The 21441-nt window shown below is 38.1% G+C and overlaps 1 protein-coding gene across 2 annotated transcripts in view; it reads right to left on the bottom strand.

Annotated features, from left to right (window-relative positions):
* Nucleotides 1–21441, bottom strand: part of LOC112556555 (WD repeat-containing protein 49-like) — a 60872-nt gene that overhangs the window by 33601 nt on the left and 5830 nt on the right. The window contains exons 4-25 of one of the 2 annotated variants that reach the window (XM_025225663.1): nucleotides 21179–21333; nucleotides 16065–16134; nucleotides 15483–15639; nucleotides 14590–14677; nucleotides 13931–14064; nucleotides 12234–12242; nucleotides 9452–9565; nucleotides 8791–8908; nucleotides 7891–7929; nucleotides 7447–7511; nucleotides 7045–7109; nucleotides 6701–6860; nucleotides 6049–6227; nucleotides 5714–5878; nucleotides 5412–5527; nucleotides 3926–3998; nucleotides 3594–3773; nucleotides 3263–3406; nucleotides 2516–2681; nucleotides 1915–2049; nucleotides 1322–1473; nucleotides 461–526 (exon numbers count right to left, since the gene is read on the bottom strand). In XM_025225663.1, coding sequence (XP_025081448.1) covers nucleotides 461–526; nucleotides 1322–1473; nucleotides 1915–2049; nucleotides 2516–2681; nucleotides 3263–3406; nucleotides 3594–3773; nucleotides 3926–3998; nucleotides 5412–5527; nucleotides 5714–5878; nucleotides 6049–6227; nucleotides 6701–6860; nucleotides 7045–7109; nucleotides 7447–7511; nucleotides 7891–7929; nucleotides 8791–8908; nucleotides 9452–9565; nucleotides 12234–12242; nucleotides 13931–14064; nucleotides 14590–14677; nucleotides 15483–15639; nucleotides 16065–16134; nucleotides 21179–21333 — 2550 coding nt within the window. The remainder of the gene's footprint in view (nucleotides 1–460; nucleotides 527–1321; nucleotides 1474–1914; nucleotides 2050–2515; nucleotides 2682–3262; nucleotides 3407–3593; nucleotides 3774–3925; nucleotides 3999–5411; nucleotides 5528–5713; nucleotides 5879–6048; nucleotides 6228–6700; nucleotides 6861–7044; nucleotides 7110–7446; nucleotides 7512–7890; nucleotides 7930–8790; nucleotides 8909–9451; nucleotides 9566–12233; nucleotides 12243–13930; nucleotides 14065–14589; nucleotides 14678–15482; nucleotides 15640–16064; nucleotides 16135–21178; nucleotides 21334–21441) is intronic. The other variant, XM_025225664.1, reaches the window with a different exon arrangement.

The raw sequence follows: 21441 nt of genomic DNA on the forward strand, positions 1-21441 counted from the left end.
ATCATTATGGTATCTACCCAAGTAAATCAGATACCCCATTCCTGCAGTGAGCTCCTGGGTGAGCAGGGGAAGTAATCTGCCCAACATTCAGATGCAGGAACCACCATGAAGCTTCCCCAAGACAGTGGATAACATATCAGTTAAAAAGGATAATGAAGGAGTTTACAATGAAGACTTCCAAATGGCATGCTTTAAATGGTTTTAAACACAAGCTGTTGCCAAACATTCACATACAAGCGATTCAGATTTTAACTTAAATGTGCGATATTTTCTGCTGAAACATAACAAATTGTGCACATTTGGATGAATGTCGTAAATATTACTTCTGTATATTGGTTATTCAAAAGTTTCTAAATGTATTCTAACACTGGAAATAAAAAACTTGAGGAATAAGGACAAGAGAGACATGAGTAAGGTACTTTTTATCACAACAACGTAAGGAACAGAAAGCTGCATGTACCTCAAAATCCACATTTTCATCAAGCTGAAGAGGTGGCATGTAGGGCTCTATTCTCCAATGCTCCTCCTAGTAAGTACAATGAAAGGATTGTGTTAGTGGTTGAATGTACTGTGTGTAATGTTTATGTCATGCAAATGCATATATAAAATGTGTGTGCATACTACAATTAAAAATATAATTGAACTGAAGAATTTAGTTTTACATTTACAAAACAAAGGATGTAATGTAACAAAACATGTTTAAAGTTTATAGATATATAATATGATCGTGTACTTTACTATTGTAAAAATAAATGAAAAGACATTTAAGAAGAGAATTCATAATGCAAATTTACTGAACACATAATCATTTTATTTATCTTCACTATCTGCTAAACCAAGCAGAATGCAATAAATGCATATTACTTTCCTGTATTTTTTTAAAATGAAAATAAAATAGTGTACAGTAGGAAGCACATTTCAGCAGTATGGATTGTTTTACAGGGTGGGGTTGCTAGCCCCACGCCAAACCCTCCTCCTTCATCCCGGGCTTGAACCAGCAGGTTACCCAGTGGGTTTCCAGGCGGACTTTGGAAGGTTTCCTTTGTTGTCTACCCATTATCCCCAATGTTCATAACTTTATTCGATTTTATTAAGTTTATATTTAAAATGGAAGTAAACAAGCAGAAAGAGCACAGAAATATGTTTTTTGCAAAATTTTAGAACATATGTCCAATATGATGAGACACATCGATATATGTACATCAATCACCTATCACTCCTTTTTCTTTTTCAATATTCATTCTTTCCTCCTCAACTTCATTCTGTGTCACACAGAAGGAAAATAAATTATCCAAAGCATTCTCTTTTAAGCATTACACACCTGTCCAAAAATGCCAATCCTGTTTCCATATATATCCCACAATGCCACACTGCAATCTGATGAAGCAGAGGCAATAAGATATCGGTCACTCCTCTCAAAGACTGCCAGGCTGTTTATCATGTCCTGGTGAGGCTGGAACTGGGACTTCAGAGCTAACAGTACAAGACAGTTTTCATGTGTTAAATGAAAAGGAGTCAATGTAAATGGATCAACATATAAAATACATCACGTCATGAAAATCTTGGTGACATCACCTCTTCTATTATATATGTCTAGATATGAATAGCTCACTTTTGATATCTGCAAAAATAGTATTACTTAATTCATTTTAAAACTTAGAGTACCTAATTATCATTATGTTCTACATCTTTGAAATAGTTTAAATGTTAGTTTACAGATACTTAGGTTCTACCACTGAACTCGAATTTAAATTTTTTAAACGAAACATGTTTATCATTTCACGTCAGCTCTCAAACAATGAAAATTTCTCAATACAAAATTTTTTTGAAAAAGAAGTTTAGTTTTATGAAATGAAAAGCCAGAAACTGTTAAAGAAATCATGTCTTTAAAATGAAAGTTATCTATATACTTACGCGGCAGTTCTACAATGGTCTCATCCACATGGCAAGTTGCATACTCTAAGATGTCCCACACCTTTATAAGACCATCCATGTCTGCTGTTACAAGGTACTGGTTCATTTTGTCTGTTGCCATGATGATGCTGCCAGCTACAACAGTGAAAATGTTTGTTTAGTTTCTACGAAAGATAACATTTTGTCACGAGTCTTCTTACTCCCCTTTGTCTCCTTCCTCATTTTCTTCATTAATATCATATGGCACTGCTCACTTCTTCACTACATCCCACATACATTCAAACAGTTAGTAATCTGATTAGAACAACAGATTTTGTACTTAAGACTATAAATGCTATAATCATAGTTTTCCTACTCTTCTTACATATGCATCAACCTTCTCTTCTTCTATGATACACCTCAGAGGCTCAAGATCACCTAGACAAATATTTCAGGTGAATAAAAACAAAAATAGGAGCTTGCTCCATGGCTGTCAAACAGAGAAATGGCAGTGTCAATGACTGTCAATTAAAATTATTCTGTAATCAATGTTGGCCCAACAGTCTTTGCCAGCGATGAAAGGACATCTTAAAAAAGTCTTTAAGAAAAAGAACCCACTCACACTGTTGATGTGCCAAAAACTCTGCCAACAATGAGTTGTGAGATGAATTCCAGAAACGGACCCATCCATTTCCTCCACATGAAACCAGATTGGCCCCACCCCCAGCCGAATTTCCACGCCGTGCCTCCAGAAAGATAAGCTTCACCACTGCCCAGCCAAACTCATTCTTGAAAGAAACAGTGATAAATAAAGCACCATGGCTATTTTACAGTGCAAGACAGCTTCAAATGCACTATCGCTACTTACAGCTTGAAAAGTCATTCATAATTTTTGACAGGACACAAGCACACTCATATAATTTTGCTTTTAATGAAATACTCCAAGTCAGTTTTTTTCCAGCAACAGGAAATGAAAATACTGATAATATCAATTACCTTTTAGAGTCTTGTTAAAATAAACAAGATATTAAACAAAAACAGAATACATGAACAGAATTCTCTAGAAATAGCACATATATTATTATAGTAGTATGGAAGACAGCACGCACCCGGGAAGGGTGGAGGGTGGTCACTAGCCGGGTGACAGTGTCAATGGCCGGGCGACTGGGGTCGCCGGCCGGGTGACAAAGAAAGAGCGTAGCACGCACCCAAGGAGGGTAGATGGGTGACAAGGGCCACTCAGGGTCACTGAGTGTGGTCGGGAGACTGATTGGCGGTGGAAGCATATTTCACTGCTAGCTTACTTAGGTATTGGTAGGCCAACCCTGTTACATTATGAATGCGCACAACACAACATCAGGAACCTTACCTGCTCCTCATTGCTGTCCAGGCTTACTTTTGACATGGCACGAGATCGCCTTGAGGATGTCACCTTTGATAATGAAGAAATTTCTTTTTCGCTGAAGGTGTTCATTCTCTCCTCATATGATGTAGTTTGTGAAACCTGAGTTGGCTGTACATAAAATGTTTTCAAGGGAAATAAAATGTTTCTCATTTGGAACAAATTGAGATTTTAGGATGAGAGAGAGTATAAAACTAATCTCTAAACAAGAGATTCAAACTAAGCTAATTTAGACACAGGTAAAAGATGCCTGCATACCAACCTCTCTACGTGAAAATAAAGGTACAAAGACACACACCTCTCTAGACAAAGCAAAAGATTTGCTTCTTGATCTCAGACCACGGCGGGATCTTTGCATCATATGACGTGAGGCATGCTCAGAGTTGGTGTTCCAGATAATAATTTCCCCATCATAAGAGCCACTGGCGAGAGTGCTGGGGCCAATAAAATCCACACTCAGTATATCTTCAACATGCTCCTGTAGATGGGACAGCGAAAACAGGGCAATGATTCTGGCAGCAAACATCAATAATAACCATACTAGTATGAACAATAAAGATTATTTAGTTCTGTTCTCTTCATCTCTCTCCTCACAACAGTATATACACACATATGTGCAGGACTTCCCACCTGTCCTCCCTTCCAGTCTGCAGGCTGTACGTGAAACTCTCGGAGACTGCTGTTTCTGAACACTGTTATGCACCTGCATCAAAACAGCAAATGATCTACTTTGTTAATGCCCCATTACCAAATATGAAATAAAACAGTGACCTTCAACTTACACTATTGTAATGCACAACAGTTCTATTCTTAATGATCAGAAGCATTATCAGGGTACTGTATAAAATGTACTGTATATATGCAAAGGGGAAATAACAGATGTACACAAACTTAATTACAGCCCTTGTCCAAATGCTTCTCGTCACTGTTATTCATATAGTTGCTCTGACTCACATCCCTTGTACCAATCAGTAATAGCTAATCTTGACATTTAGTTCTTTGGATGGTATCACAACCAATCAGCCTGTCATATAAATTAACTGCTATCGCATTCAGAGAAAGAACAGGCTGGTTACTCAGATAAATCTGAACCCAAAACAGTAAGTCCTCCCTGTATAGGTGACTAGCATTTAACTACTGCCCCAACAGACCATGCATTTAGTTATGAAAATCTTCTTATGAAATATGAACAGAACTGAAATTTTAACACAACATGACAGCATTGCATACTTCAAGGCAATATGCAACTGTCTACAAACTGATGTCACATATAGAATTAGACCAGATGCATAGTTCACAAGGGGAAATGTATTGCTATAAATCAATATAGTCTAAGGCGAGAAACTGGTTTCAGACCATTTAAGTAATATTTTTCTGAATTTCTCTCCTCCTGACCAGGCAGCTGCATTAAATGTCTAACACAGAAGCTTTCATTAGTAGTTGTGAATTTACAAATAAACAGAAAACAGCACCTAAGTTTAACCCTCTTAGCATGATAGGCCCTGATTGGAGCTTTGTTGGGAAGCATGGAGAAGGCAATTTTCATTACTTTTATGGCAACGTTCAAGTTTTCTCCTATCCAGAAATGTATAGGTTTCTTGATGTCATTTTGATCTCAGAACAGCAATAATAAAAAACAAACTTATGTTCACCCACTGTGTGATCTTTTTCCCTAGATGCTTTCAGCTCTTTCGAATCAATTTACTAACCCTTTTACACTGAAAAATTAATATATACTTCATGCTTAAAACAACACTGTAAATGCTTTTTTATTTGAAGAAATTTTTTATAAAACTGTGTAAATGATTGTAAATTATCACGCTAGTAGCTATTAGTATGAATAGTGTTAGTTAGGACTATTATTACTGTAGTTAAGATATTAAAAGATTAAAAAAAGCATGTACAAAGGCTTAGGATTTGTCCAGTTCTGTAGGACAGTTGGAGGACAACATTTAAAAAGCCATGTGTTAAAATGCCAGGACTCTGTTTTCTATGTCAAAGACAAAGCCTGATGAATCATATATGGCACTGATGCATTTCTCCAGAACATTGATCTACACCTATAAATTTTTTTATGGGAATCAACTCAGGAGAAAACACTTAAGAGTGGTCTTACTTGGTCCAACCCACCACCAAGATGCTGTGTTTGAGAGAAAGTATCTGGCAAACGTCTGCTGGCTGCCCACCTGCACATTCCAGTAAGTGATAGCAGTGGCCATTGAAATCCCACACCTGGATAGAATATTAAAGGCAGTTTTACAAAAAGTACAAAACAGACCAATAAAAACGTAGGATTTATTAAGCTGTATTCCATTATACACTTTGTGTGTCAACTATAAGTTTGCCATACAGCAAATACAGAATATCACACAAGCAAACACTGTGAACTACTGATTTTATTCTGTTGCCTCTTGTCACCTTCACAGTTCCATCGGTGCTTCCTGTGAACAGCCGTGACTGGCTCTGGTCCTGACTCATGCATGTGACCTCCGAGTTGCCATGAATCTGACTGAATTGCTTGACCTTTTGACCAGTGTCTGGCATCCACATGACAAGGGTGCCGGCCTGACACAGACTCACCAGCTGCAAAATGGACATATGACTTGGCATCAGTCACACCAATTTAGAGACAGCATGATACAAACTCCAGCAATAGATTAAAAAGTGCAACTGTTCAACAAATCTCAAATATTTACAAATAACTTCCAAGGGGAAGTAGGTATGGCAGATACAGCATTAAAAATGGAGCCAACCTGATTGTAGACTGTGTTGTAAAGAACTGCAATGATGGGCTTTTCATGACTCATGATGCGATCCTTGACTTCTATTTTCATGTCGAGGACAGTTATCTGGTAATTGAAGGTAATGAAGAGGCGGTTGCGGTCAAGTCCACTGCGATCCTTAGCTTCGTCAAAGAAGAGTACACTTGAGACTGGACACAGGAGATTGTCACATTATGACTGGGTACACTGGGGTACACTCATGTTGATGGAGAAAACCAATGGGAATGTTTTCACTTGCGACATTTCATTTCACAAGGAAAATTGAAACCAGCTGTTTTCAATCTTTCTGTTGCAATTAATTGACTATTGGTTTTTTTTTTAAATACATCTTTATATTAGCTGGAATAATTCAGTTTGACTTTTTCAAGAGTATGAAAGATGTGTGAATCCTTTGAAAGTTTGATATAAAAACAACAGCTGTGAATAATATGGCATGTCATATAAAGCATTGGTAGGCATGCACTGACACAGCTGACACAATTTTCCTGTTCACCCATCCACACATACATAAACATACAGATACACAAATACATGCAGGTATGCACAAATGCACACCTACATATACACATACACATACACAGATGTATATGCACACACAAACACAGCATACACACAGACCAACCCTCAGGTCCTTTAGGAAACATTCCTGCCAGCCTCTGGATGCACACCTGAAGTTGCACATCCCAGATTCGCAGAACCTTGTCTTTAGAGAAACTGATGAGCTGCCCACGATTCTTCACAAACTGCACTTGGATAACACTTGCCATATGGCCTCGCAGGACCTGATAGAAAGTAACAGAATTTAAGAAACATCAAATACAAATGTTTCAAAGTTTAGTAAAACAGATTTGGGGAAAAAAAACTGATGAATTTCACATGCAAATATTTGTTTACATTTTCTGGTTACGCTCTATATCAAGAGATTAAGACAACATAGAATTACAAGCTAGCATAAGAAATACTTACACCATTAGGTTTGGAGACAACATATGGGTTCCAAAGGCAAACATGGCAGTTTGCTCCAGCTGTAGCTGTAAATAGCAATTTAATAGTGGATTCCAACAAATATTTATATAAAAATGGTAGATAAATATATAAAATAATTATACATATATACACACACACAAATGATAGATAAATCAATATTTTCTCATTTCCTAAGATCCTGACAGAAATTTTCAAAATAGTGCATCTTAGTGGGACCTGAGACCTGAAATACTTGAAAACATTATTTAAAAAAACAGCCACAGCTTGATAATTTATTATCAGTGTTAGGATACTTGCTTAAGTGAAGAATTAAAAGGTTTTATTTGTGGATTTGTTAATAGATAGTTCCTGCAATTGAATGTCTGCGATCTTAATACCTACCAATCAAATTGAGACCATCGTGGTAGTCAAATGAGTTAACACCCTGTGAGATTTGAAACTCAGATCTGAAACATCAGTGAGATGATCCTTTATCAAATCCTCAAAATATTTGACTGATACAACACAATAAACAAGTCTGAAGCTACAATCATATCTGCCTGCACCCAAGCCTGTCTCTATTTCTCTTCATCTGCTCTCATCAATCAGCGTGTATGTATGTGCCAGTCACTCTGTCTCTTTGACTGTCTCCCCAAATATCTGTTTGTATTCCTTTATATTTCTTTGACTTTCAGGTTTATATCAGAAAACAGGTTCAGTCTCTCCGATGAGCAGTCGAGGTAAAAGGACTAATTGGACCTGAAGAGACTGAACTATATGACAGCACTCAGGACTTTATCTGTCTGACCCCATTGACTCGACCTTATCATTATTCATTATACTTACTTTCTCTGGATGCCTTTCTTTCGTGAGGATTCTCCTCCCCTGAGAGGAAAGAAAAACATTATGGGGCAGTGAAGTAAAACCTGATGACCTGGTAAACAGATTATTAGCAATGGTGAATTTTTGGTATGACAAAAAATATCTGTAATATCTGTACCTGTTGTTGCCATGTCATGAAAGAAAGAAATCAAAACCTCACTGACTGATGATGATTCCACCTCAACTTTAGTTTCATCCACATTATCTCATTTGTAATTAATAATTAGTTACCATTATATGTGAGTACGATGTGTCTATTATTATAGCCAAATGTGTGTTATACCCGAGATTTCTTTTACCAACATGTTACTAAACGAACTGCATTTATAGCACATTATTTATAAACTACATTAATAGTGTATTGTCCACAAATGATGAAGTACAGCCTCTGTCAGGAATTAGGCGTAAAGCAGATTATATGTAAGTCATCCTAAAATAACGTGTTGGATTTTTCTTTTTCAAGAATGTGGGCTTTAGGGACACTTTAGATGTACATTGATGCCATCTTATTTGGGATAATTACACCACGACATAGCTACATTCAATATTACTTTATTCAATAACAACAGGTTTAAGGCATACATATGTGTTGCCTACTTAGTTTTTATTAGGCCACCATCTCACCTCATGTTCCATTCTGTGGCTGTATCACTTGAGGTTTATCAGGTCACCACCTCTACCTCTTGTTCAGCTTTATGACTGTATCATCTAAGGTTTTAGAGTATCCTTACGGCTTTGAATCTATTGCTGTCTATTGGATCTATTACTGTTGTTCTTGACTAGAGAAGTTTTACATTTTTTAGATAAAAACTCATCCAAAATAATAATAAAACCCCAAAACACCAAAAATGGAATTTCACTGACTTTGACAAGGTGACACTCTGGTTGACACTGCTGTGTTTCTCCATCCAGCCAATAACAACAGCATTGGGTGAAGTGGTGGCACAGCTGATGAAGCATTCCAGATAATGAGAGTACCGGACTAAGTAAACAAGACAGAAATGTGCACACAAGAAATATTTATTATAGAACAAGACAAAGACAGGAGTAAGTAATGGATGTTTCCATAAACATGGGAACCAAGAACAGTAGGAGGGGGAAGAGGTCAACAAGAAATGGAAACCTTTTTTGTATATGTACAATAGGTCTATCACAACACAATTTCTTTTCAAATGACTTATTGGAAGTCAGCACAATAAATTAATTTCACAATACTGAATAACCTTTTTTGTTTTCTCGATAGGAACCTTCAAATTATCACCACACACAAAAAGCATTCATGTAACCTTAACAAAGACAAACATCTCCATGTACATTTAATGATGTCGGGATGCTTTACTGGTTTCTGTGCATGGGGGTTTTTGCATACTTTATTTTTTACACGTGTTTTTTTTTTAAGTTCAGTCTGCTAGACAATAAACACAGAAATGCACGTTCACATGTATATACATACACACAGAGATAGATAAATAGCTTCTAAGATGAACATATAATTGCATATTTAAAAAAAACAGAAAAAAGATACCTTCTCTAACCCACTCGCCCTTTCCATTTTCTTTGTGTGCTTCATAGCTGGTGTAAGCTGCATTTTTGTACTTCCCAATCACAATATCGTGCAGATGAACATTTAGACATGGTTCTGTCACACACAATAAAAAATCACACATTACATTAACAATGTCTGTAACCATGCTGCGTCCCCACTCCCTGCTACGTCTTGCAATATTTCTGTACTGTAATATGTTCAAGGAAGAAAACTGATTATCAACTGTGAAAAAACATTGTGGGAGCTACATGCCTCTCAGCAAATACATGTATTTAAAAGCATATGTATAAATAAATATATGTAAGAGATTTTTACTTTTTATCCAAATCCTTTAAAATTCAGAGCATTGATGCAAGAAAAAAAAAAAAAAAGAAAAAGTAACAATAGAAACAGCACAAACTTTTAATAAACTAAAAATGACAAGTTAAAGATAAATAATGCTATGAATACTCTCACTCTATATGTGGTTACATAATACCTATAAATGAATATTTATACTAGTCTTAATTACTAGATAACTTCTGTACAAAGATTGTTGTAAAAAAAGATTCAAATGTGGATGATGATGCAATCAATAATGTACATTTATATATGTATAAAGCATCCTTATAGAGACATATGGATGGATGATGATGATAATTTGTCTAGTGCATTTTCCTGTGGAGAGACCTTGTATGGGTAAAGAAGAAGAATAAAATTACAAGCTAGCACTTTTATCAATCTGCTACAAAAGAGCACTTCAAAACACAGACACAAACTGATACTTCAACTAGCCATCAGTTCAGAATGCATACACAGATGCTGAAATGCACTAGGCTTATCATATCAAATTATATTTGACTGCAAAAATGTAGAAATGACACAAATGATGCCAACAAAAAGAAACTGAGTAGTCTGATAAGTGCATGTATGTCGAATTATCCCTCACTGTCTCAAGCATTCTATCTAAAACCAAAGCAAACACAAAATATTGAGAGGCACTGAAGCAAAAATGAAAACATGCTAAGGATAGCATTGTCTCTTTGAATCCAACTGGACAATGTACTTTTTTTTTTTAGCTAGCATTATTGTATGTGTTTGTATGTGCATGCATCTGTGTAAGAGCATGCAAAAATGTATGTGTGAGAGAGTATGAGTTCAGAACAGTAGGTAAATTCAGTGTAGGTGAAATCATCAACATGAACCTATGACAGCTAGAGTCTCCACAAAGCTCCTGACTCACCTCAGCCAAAACATTCCATCCCCACAAGGAGTGCAGTATAAGGGGATAACTAAATGGGAGCTTTCTTTCACACAATAATGGGCATCTGTCAAGGGTATTATGTTCAACATCTTCCTGGAGAACATCATGTAAGAAACCTTTCATAATAAACACAATTCCACTTCCATCAGTGGGAGGCCCATACAACAAAGCAGGCATGCTTTCAACAGCCTACGCCTCATGTGGAACTCCCGAGCACTTCTGCAGTAAGACCCACATCTTCAACACCAATTTGAAGGCAGTTCTACTGTACAGTTCTGAAACTTGTAGAGTGATTAACACCATCAACAACAAGCTCCAGACCTTTACTAACCAATGCCTATGTCTGGGAATAAGATGGCCTGAAAAGATCTCCAACAGCAGCCTGTGGAAAACAACCAACCAGAAAACCACTAGACAAGACATCAAAGAGAACAAATAGAGCTGAATAGGACACACCCTGCGCAAACCAGCTGACATCCTTGCCAAGCAGGCACTTGACTGGAATCCTCAGGGGAAAAGGAGAGTTGTGAGACCAAAGCAGACTTGGCACAGAACACCAAAAAGCGAGGCAAAGGACATCGGAACCACAACTGGCAAGGTGTTGTTGCATCCCTGTGCTCCTTGAGGAGTAACATGGAATAAACTAAACTATATACAAGCAGGAATAACGCAACATTAGTTGCGCTCACCACCACTCGAAACAGGCCTAAAAGGCAAGCCTTATCATATGCTATCTAGTTGTTCCTCCCAATGACAAGTACCAGCTAGTGGACAAGCATAGCTATTCATCAATTAGTACTAGTTAAGGATGAATGAATGATACGTGCACTCGATTAAGTGTGTATTGGTATGTGTGCATAGGAATGTGTGTGTGCTTAACTTTTTATGACAATATGTCAACTTCTAAACTAGATAAAAAGAAAGAATCATTGCTACTAAACTTATTTTTCTTTGCTATTTAATATCATCAATCTATTAAAGTCATTAATTATAACTCCTTCTCATCAACATTAATATTACTAGGAATAAATAAGATATTTTATTATTGTATTATTGCTATTACTATATATATAAATAAGATATTGCATCTGGAAGTTAGTTTTTAATAGATATTCAAGAGACCATTTTCATGAGTCATATAGATCAGTCTGTATTTCACTCCTCAAATAAAACCATTCCATGAGCTATGGTATACACATTATCCTTGCATGACACTGTGACAGCACAATGAATTAAGCAGGTTACTTATATGTTATAATAAGTATGAAGACAGATATTACTTTAGTAATATGCATTACAGTTTATTAATTTGTCATAATACAGAATCAGAGTTTGCTGAAATTTAATTCATGAGGACCACAAGTACATTACATTCTTCTCTATAAATTATTTTAGTAGTTTTACCTTCATAGATTTTCCTGCAGCTACAGCAAGTCTTGAATGATTAGTAGTGTTTACTCCCATATCAAAACAGCACTACACCTTTCTACAGCAGAGCAAAAGACTGGGTATACTCACCTTGCCAAGCTTGATCCAGATGAACATTGAAAACACACACAGTATGTTTGATAAAGGGGTTAATTTGCGTAAATCAAAGCAAATACAGGGGTTATCACTCTTAGTTCATAGAATACTATAGTTTAAGATATTTGCAAGACCTGAAGAAGCTCACACCCTATGCATCTTTGATTTAAGCTCTTGTTGTGTATTAAAGGACTAGTTGGGTACAAATATTTTGCTGTATAGTTGGGAAAGCATTAGTACAAAATGCCTTTTCCCAAATCTGAGTGTATACTCTAACGTTCTTGAGAGATTATGCCTAAAAACATCAACATGAACAGGAAAAGAGGTAAAAGCATGTAAAATTAACATTATGTTTCCAGCTCTCAATTGCCTCAGATCTTCACTCATAAATGCATCTACACACCATCCTGACATCTGTTTTGTTGAGGTTTTTTTCTGCAAATGTAGATTTATATCTCGAGAAAGGAAGGATGTACAGCATTCACCCGAATTAGGAGAAATAGTAACTTGCTCTGAGCTTTCTCCAATTCTTAAAAAAAAGTTGCGATCTTTTAAAGTATAAAGTAAACATTTTTGAAATGTTTTTTAATTAGGGTTCAAGATGCATATTACGCAACATTTGTGGAACATGGAAATACTCCCATCCTTCTAAATGAAATATGTTTGGCTGAGATTATGTTTGTTTTCAGGAAAAAAAAAAACAAGTGTAAACAAGGTGGTGTTTGTTTTTTGTTTTTTTTTAAAGTTTGCATTTAATTGTTGTATTTATTCTTGTCCAAATTTGAGAACGGTGTCACTGGATTAGATCTTAAATACTGTGCAGGTGTTTTGACAAGATATTCAATTTTTCTTCTCCTTCACCAAGTCATTCATCTAATCTGACAATATATTTCTTTTTGTAAAGGACTTGGTGCTGTATTGAGATAAAACTTAGACTTATCTAACAATGTTTTTTTTAAGAATAGGAAAGCAATTCCTTTCAACTTCTGCATACATCTACAGCAATTTTATTTGTTTGTTACAAAAAAAGAACAATTCTAGTTTCAGATCTTGAACTAACACTTAAAGTGTCTGACACATCTTGCGTTAAAGCAATGTCAGTCAATGAAGCATTATCTAAAATTTATTTTAAATCAACAATTAAGCAAATATAATTTTTCGACAGCTAAGACAGTCTCAAACAATTTAAAAATATAGAAAATAAATAAACATAATTAATATTTTGTCACTAATTCTGGTTTTCAGCCATCACTCAAAGCATGTAATTAGAGAAAAGTTATTGAAGTGTACAAAGACAAAAATTATGAGCTGCTTTCTGGTCTAAAAGCATAATTTCACTGCAATCCACAGCAAAACAAGCTACGTGCTAAAAAACACACAACCCCTTCCCCATATACTTATATATATATGTACCCATACATCCTTAAAATCATTCACAGATCTATACTGCACACATGTGCATGGACACATGAATAAACCCTTAAACTCTAGTATACCCATACACAAATGTAGACACAGATGTGCATAGATGCATATACACATACACATAAGCTCAAACTTCGAGTAATCATGCTCACACAAATTAATCAGAGAAGCACACAACAAAGAAGCTCAGTTACCTATATATGCAGTAAAAGGCATAACTTAAAATACGTTAGACAACCTTAAAGACAAGAAAATTTGAAGCTTACCTTGTTTTTCTCCTGCAGGTGCTGGGGGTCGCTCAAAAAGTGCTATGTTAGCAGAGTTGAAAAAGAGGATATTGACAAAACCTCCCAGATCTCCCCACACCAGAACTGCTTCATTTGCATTGTCAGGATTAGACCTAAGTTTTTAGAGAAAAAAAAATACAACTATAACAATTTAAAATCACATAGGATCGATCACTGCTTCAAATGCATGAATTAAAGAGTGGAGAGTTATAGGCTCTTGAAAGAAAACAAGCAATTACTTAAGTAGTTTCAAGCCTAGTATACAACTATAAGAACACAGAACAGATCTCTACATTTTTCCTGCATACACACATGAAAACATGTGTACCATATTCCAGTAAGGATAAAAGTAGTCAATGCAGTTTTAGCACTATCCACTTAAAAGCATTTCCCCTCTCTGATATTTTGAAAGCAGAACATTTCAGCTCCACTGTAAGAATTTGCAGTAAGGCATGCTGGCATGCTTTTGGTCCCCACAAACAGCGCACTGAGCAAGTTGCTTCCCCTGTAACTGAGGACACAGGTCTGGCCCAAGCTAAGATTTACCAGGGTCACACATCATGTCCGAAAAATGGGATAATGGGTGGAGGGTGGCATTTTTATAAGTAAATCTGCATGTGAAACAAGTTTGTTCTCACCAGTAGTCAAGGCACAATGGTGTGTACAAGAGATCCGCTATTTTGTATTGGCAGTTGAACTCAAGTTTGCTGCTCAGGTCATAGATAGCTGCCACAATAAACCCCATATCATGACTATGGTAAGAGTATACATTTTTTTTAGATCGATTTTTAAATATTTTTTAAAATGACGAAAAATTTTCAAAAGAAGGACATTGTACAGTAAAGTATACTATATACTAAACTATAATAAATAATATGCAATATATATATATACTGGATACATTTCTTCTTACATAAATATATCTATGTAATGCACTTTTAAAAATAAAAGTAAATGTGTTTTCAGCTGATCAAAGCAAAAGAAGAAAGAAACAAGACATTCATATGTACGTAGGTGTGTACTTGTTTGCTGTAAACCTATGACACAACTGACCAAATCTTAGTTTGAGTCCTTTGCTTAATGTTTAAATTTGGGGTGGGGTTTGAGATTGTTAGCATTACGACAGTATAGTGTTGGGTTTGAGATTTAGGAATAATAATTTAAATAAGTGTTAAAATAATAATAACAGAACTTAAATACTGTCGTAACTCAACCAAAGTCAGGATTACAGCACTTTACAAAATCTATCTACACTTTTACTAACTAAAAAACCATCCCTCTGCTAAAGACATATGTCCACTGCCTAAGGAAAAAAAAAATAGACAAACCCTACACATGCACAATAAGTACACAGTGTAAATGAAATCGTGCATATTTCTTGTTTGTCTGCATTTACGCAACCCCTAGTAATGCATACACTTTTAATCCTTTAAGAGAATCTTAATGCTTAACTTTTTGCTGGGCTTACATTATCAGTCACTATTATTTGATATGAGATTAAAAGTAACATATCATTCAAAGGAGCACCCACCAATTTCTTTACTGGTAAAAGAAAGAGCTATTTTGTTGATGTTCTGCAGTGGAATAAAGTGAGTGACCCATAGGTCCCGAGCTCTGCAAGAGTCTGTACCAGTCCTGAGCATCCTCTGCATCTTCAAATCAATGCCCCACATAGAGACACAACCCTCCTAAAAGAAACATTAACACTATTATTTTATACATTTTGTTTAGCGTACAACCAACTTACATTATATTCCTTTTTTTATGCAAGAACGGTCACCACAGAATGTGTTTTTGCAAAAGATGACATGCTCAAGGTGGGTGCACACATGCACATACAAGCATATCTGTTTGAGCATATATATATAACAGAGTGTCAGAATGTGCAGTCTTTCAAGGGTTAGTCATCACTTATCCTACTTTATTTGTTGTATCAAGTTTTTTCTCAATTCCTTCAATTATTGCTTTTCTGCAATACTTACTGCATGTGACCTATTATATAAATATGTGCATATGGAGAGAGTGAGAGGTATGCATATGTGCTTGAATGCTGGCATGCATGAAAATATGCAACACAGCATTTTCTTTATCTAGTCAAAAGCAAAGGACCAACCTTGCTTATTGCAATGTAGCGACTGGTATTTTTCAGGAAGGTCATTCTCTGGATAATTTCTTTGTGTGGGCTGCATGAAAGGTTATTCACCATCACATTCAAGAAACCTCATTCAAAAAACATTTGTAGTTTAAGGCTACAAATTTTACTCTGGCTATTGGGCCATATCATCTGTAGCTTTCACTTTTTTACCCATTTGATGTACTACAATTCATATTGTCCATAAACTTGATTAGCATGACACTATAATGTTACGCTAGAGCACTATATAAATATACATTATTTATTATTCAGTACATTGCATTGCTTCGAGACATTCAATATTTCTAAATAACCTGTCATCTGAACTGTTAAATTCTCTATATTTTCTTAAACAATGAAAATAGAACCTGAACATGAAGGTGCATTGTCTTTTCTAAAGGTGTTTGTTTGAGGACTTTTATCTACATTCAAACCTATGTGCTGTCAGTGAGCAGACCTATGCCTGGAATTAGGTCATGTATTGTTTTGTGTAAAAATGGCACCTGTCAGGGGTCTGTGCCATTCAGGTGACTTCATTTTAACAGGAAAGGAAATAAGATGTCATTAAAAGAAATGGATGCAGTTGAAAGGCCAGTTGGGAACCCTAGCTGTAGAAAGAGTGGGTAGTTATCTGAAAGCCACCTAAAAATCAAGATTCTGCCCCTGCATGTGACAAGGGGCATGTGATATGTGTACTAGTTCAAATGCTTGTCACCACTGTAGGGGGACTGGGTTCAGGTCTCATCTTGGGACACTCTGGATATGACACCTGTTTGCAGGGCCTGATGTCAGAGGTTTTAAAGGTACTATGTTTTCTTCTTCCCTCTGTGCAAAATCACCTCTAGGTGGAAGCACTTTCAACCAACCAGCCAGCCAACTGTGACACCTTCTATCTTCGATTTTCACCTGGTCGACCACAGCAGGCCATTGAACTGATCCAGCAACTAAAGATTTCTCACAGGATTTGTGCAGTTTGCTCCCCTTACAACTCACACCATCCTATATGGATGGACTATAACTACTGCTTCTTTTCTTCATAAATTCAGTATTAAGGATTTGTATGGCCCACACTCATGTGAAATGGAGCAGTGGGGTGTTGATTTGACTGAATAACCATTTGGGTGAACAGTACGAATGTGAGTCCTCATGTCAACAACGTGCAGTGCACTACAAGTGCTGCTTCTCTTTCCTTTTTACAGGGAATTGTTATATTTTGTTGTACCTTAATGTATGTATGATGCAGTGTATATCTATCTATCTATTCCTCTTCGTGCATCAGGTTGCACATAAGGCCTCAACCAGATTCCGCCACCGATGTCGATCGGCTGAAACACGCTCTAGGTGACCCCATGTCCAGCCCTTTCCTTTCATCTCCCTTTCCACTGTTCTTCTCCAAGTTTCCTTTGGGCGGCCTCGTTTTCTTCGGCCGTCTGGAGTCCATCGTAGGGCGACTCTGGAAAGGTCTGCTGTCTGCTGGCGGAGCACATGTCCAATCCATCGCCAACGCCTTCGTTGAACCTGCGTGGTGATGGACTCGGTTTCAGTTCTTCGGTGGAGTTCTTCGTTGGTGATGGTGTTTGGCCAAAAGATGTTAAGTATGCGCCTGAGGCATCTGTTTTGGAAGACGTCAAGCTTGTTACTGATGGTTTTGGTCATCTTCCAAGATTCTGATCCGTAAAGGAGGGTGCTGATCACATTTGACTTGAAGATTCTCAGCTTGATCTTCTGGCTGATGTTTTTTGCCTTCCATGTGCTCCTGAGTGAGGCAAAGGCCTGACTGGCTTTCGCCAGTCGGGCTCGAATCTCCACTCCGCATCCCAGTGTTTGACATTTTGGACCCAAGATAGGAGAAACTGTCAACTTCCTCAATCTCTTCTCCATTTAGTTTGATGCTGTCTTGGACTCTGGCGTTCACTCTCATACTGTTAGTCTTTTTTGTGCTGACCTTCAAGGCCAAGGTTTCCAGCTGTTTCTGAGAAGGCCTTTGTTTTTTCCTGCATGTCTTGGTGGCGGTGTGACAGCAGGGCAATGTCATCAGCAAAGTCCAAGTCTTCTAGTGCTGTTGTTGCTGTCATAGTCATGGTCCATCTGAGCCCTCTCCTCTCGCTGTCGGTGGAAGTCTTCATGATCCAGTCCATGGCCAGGATGAAGAGGAACGGCGACAGAATGCAGCCCTGCTTCACCCAGTACTGACGTTGAAGGGGTCTGTGAGCTCCGTGTCACAGACAACCTGGGATTTGAAATCGCTGTACAGCATTGCAATGACCTGAACAAGTTTTGCAGGGACTCCGTAATGCCTCAGGATCTTTCCATAAGGACTCGCGGTGGATGCTGTCAAAAGCCTTCTCCAGGTCGATGAAATTGATGTACAGCGGTGTGTTCCATTCGTTGCTCTGCTCCAGAATCTGTCGCAGAATGAAGATGTGTTCGGAGCAGGATCGCCCAGGGCGAAATCCTGCTTGCTGTGGTCGGAGGTCTTTCTCAAGAGTTGCCGTCAGTCTTGACAAAACAATCTTGCTGAAGACCTTGCTGGTGAGGGAAAGAAGTGTTATGCCCCTCCAATTATTGCAGTCTCCAAGATCTCCTTTCTTGGGTAACTTGAAGATGAGCCCTGTCTTCCATGCAACAGGGAGCTGCCCTGATTCCCAAATTTGCCTGAAGATTTCAGTCAGCTTGGGAGCTGTCACATTTATATCTGCTTTCAACATCTCTGCTGTTATTCCATCTGCCCCAGGTGCTTTGCCGCTCTTCATTGTCTTGACTGCTGCTGTCACTTCTTCCAGGCTTGGTGGGTCTGTGCAGATGTCAAGGTCTATAGCTGCTGGCTGGATGTCTGCAAGCTGAGGGGGATCTGGTCTGTTCAGAACTGACTCAAAATGCTCCCTCCAGCGCTGTAGTTTTCCTGCCTCTCCCTCGACGACATTACCGTTCACGTCTTTCACTGGCACATCACTGTTCTTAAACCCGTTGTTTAGCTGTTTGTTTATCTTGTACAGTGTCTTCAGGTCATTTTTACTTGCTGCATTTTCTGCTTCATCTGCCAGTTTACCGCGCATTGAGCGCATCTTTGTGATGCGGATACTGGCGCGCTATAAAACTACATCATCATCATCATCACCAGTTTCTCTATGTGATATCTTTTGTCGGTTCTTGTCATCCTCTTTACCTCTTTGTTCAGTTTTGCATATCTTTGTCTGTGTTGTTCCTTCAGGCGTTCAGATCTGGTGCTGTTGATTCTTTGTTTGGCTGACTTTCTCTCTTCTATCTTCTTCCATGTCTCTTCTCTGATCCACTGTTCTTTCTTTTTCCGTTGGAAGCCCAGTATTTTCTCTCCTGATTCCTGTAAGACTCGATTGAAGTCGTCTAAGGTCATCTCTTGTTGGTCTCCTAGTGCCTGGAACTGTTCTTTACTTCCATAGCAAAGGCCCTTTCGGTGGCTGGATTTTTCAGTTTGCCGGAGTCCACTCTCTGCTGACGTGCCTGTTTTCCTCGTGATCGACGCAGCTTCAGAGAAACTGTGGCTATCACAAGAGTGTGGTCACTGGCAATGTCTGCTCCTCTGTAGGCTCTAACATCTTGAAGTGAGCTCCTCCATTTTCGGTTGATGATGACATGGTCTATCTGGTTCTTTGTGATCCATCTGGTGATGTCCATGTTGCCTTGTGGATGTCTTGTGTGGGAAGAGTGTGCCTCCAATCAGTAGGTTGTTTTCTTCACAAAAGTCTGCCAGTCTCTCTCCGTTGTCATTGATGGTTCCGATTCCATGTTTGCCCATGACATGCTCCTGCAGGTGTTGTCACTTCCCACCTTGGCATTGAGATCGCCGATGATGAGCAACATGTCGTGGGCTGGAACGCTTTCTGAGGCTGCTGGAGCTGATCGTAAAAAGCATCCTTGTCTTCTGCCTCAGAGTCATTTGTTGGTGCATAGCAGGCTAGCACTGTCAGCTTGGTGTACTTTGGAATGGAATCTTGCTCTCAAAAGCCTGGGTCCATAAGGCTTCCATTCCAGCAGTGCCTTTTCCGTTTTTCTTGTTGAGGAGTAGAGCTACTCCTTCAGAGTGCTGAGCGTCTGATCTTCCTGAGAACAAGATGGTATGTCCTGACGCTAGTCTCCTCTTTCCCGTGCCGGTCCATCTGACCTCACTGACTCCAGGATGTCCAAGTTGTAGTTGTCAAACTCCTTGACTAATTGGAGCATCCTGCCAGTCTGGTACAAGGTCTGGACGTTCCAGCACCCCACCCTCAACTTTTGCCTCGGCTTCAGTAAATCCGCTGTCGGGCGCCAGCTCCCTTTCGGGTTTGGCTGTCGTCCGTCATTAGTCCAGTCTCCTGGTGTGCTCATTACCTTCGCATCTGTGACGAGTTCTCTGGTTTTAGTTTCTGTAACATGCTTTTTTTTACATGGTGGGTTGTTAGCCCTACCACAAACTATTTTACCTCTAGGTGAGGTGTCACCTTAGTCGCCTCTTACGACATGCCTGGCTGGATGGCAGGGACCCTATTCTTGCAATGCTTGCTAGGCAAGCATACCCCGGGGTCCCACAGGGGATGATGCAGTGTATATATGACAATAATGTTTGTTTGTTGTGAGGCTTGCTTTAATCTGCATGCAAAACCATTGAACTGATGTCAGTGCGCAGACTTATGCCTGGAAAGCCAATTACTCATGATCTCGGTATAAGCATGAGTAAGAAATTAGTGAGTCAAACTTCCTCTGCTATACATGTTGAAACTAGGATTTATCAGAATGTACTTGACACAGGAAGAATTTTTTTAATCAAACTATCCTGAATGGCTATTGATTTATTTGTAATAACACAGACAAAGAGGGTGGAAACTTCTATGTTCTTGACCTATTTTGCATGCAAGAGAATTATATCAGGTAACCTGTTGTGTCGTTGAATGCATCACTTTGGCATCTCTTGTTGTCAATCATGTGTTGGTGTTCATTTTTACATACTGCATTTTAAACTAAATTATGATTGTGTTCTTTAACAAGAACTTTTATCATAATACTTGTACCCAGTTTGATTAGATGTAAAATCTCTGTAGGTTAATAGTAGTTGAAACAGTGAACAGTTCAGGAAGTACCTAGGCAGAGATTTCAAGTCTTTCCACTGAGGCACCTGTGTAGATTTCACACGGTCATCTCGTTCGTAAAACTCCAGTAGCATATGGGATGCAAATTTGTCCCAATCCACAATGCCCTCTCGTGTGACATCAATTTTGTCAAAAAGCTCACCATACTGGAAAAGAAGAAAAAATCATTACTTTCATTGTGAAGAACATTGTCTGTGCATCTGTGTCAGTCTGACATGCTATGTGGAAAAAGGAAGAACAATTTTCAAACCATT

Source organism: Pomacea canaliculata, linkage group LG2 (assembly GCF_003073045.1).
Source record: "Pomacea canaliculata isolate SZHN2017 linkage group LG2, ASM307304v1, whole genome shotgun sequence".
Lineage (NCBI taxonomy): Eukaryota > Metazoa > Mollusca > Gastropoda > Architaenioglossa > Ampullariidae > Pomacea > Pomacea canaliculata.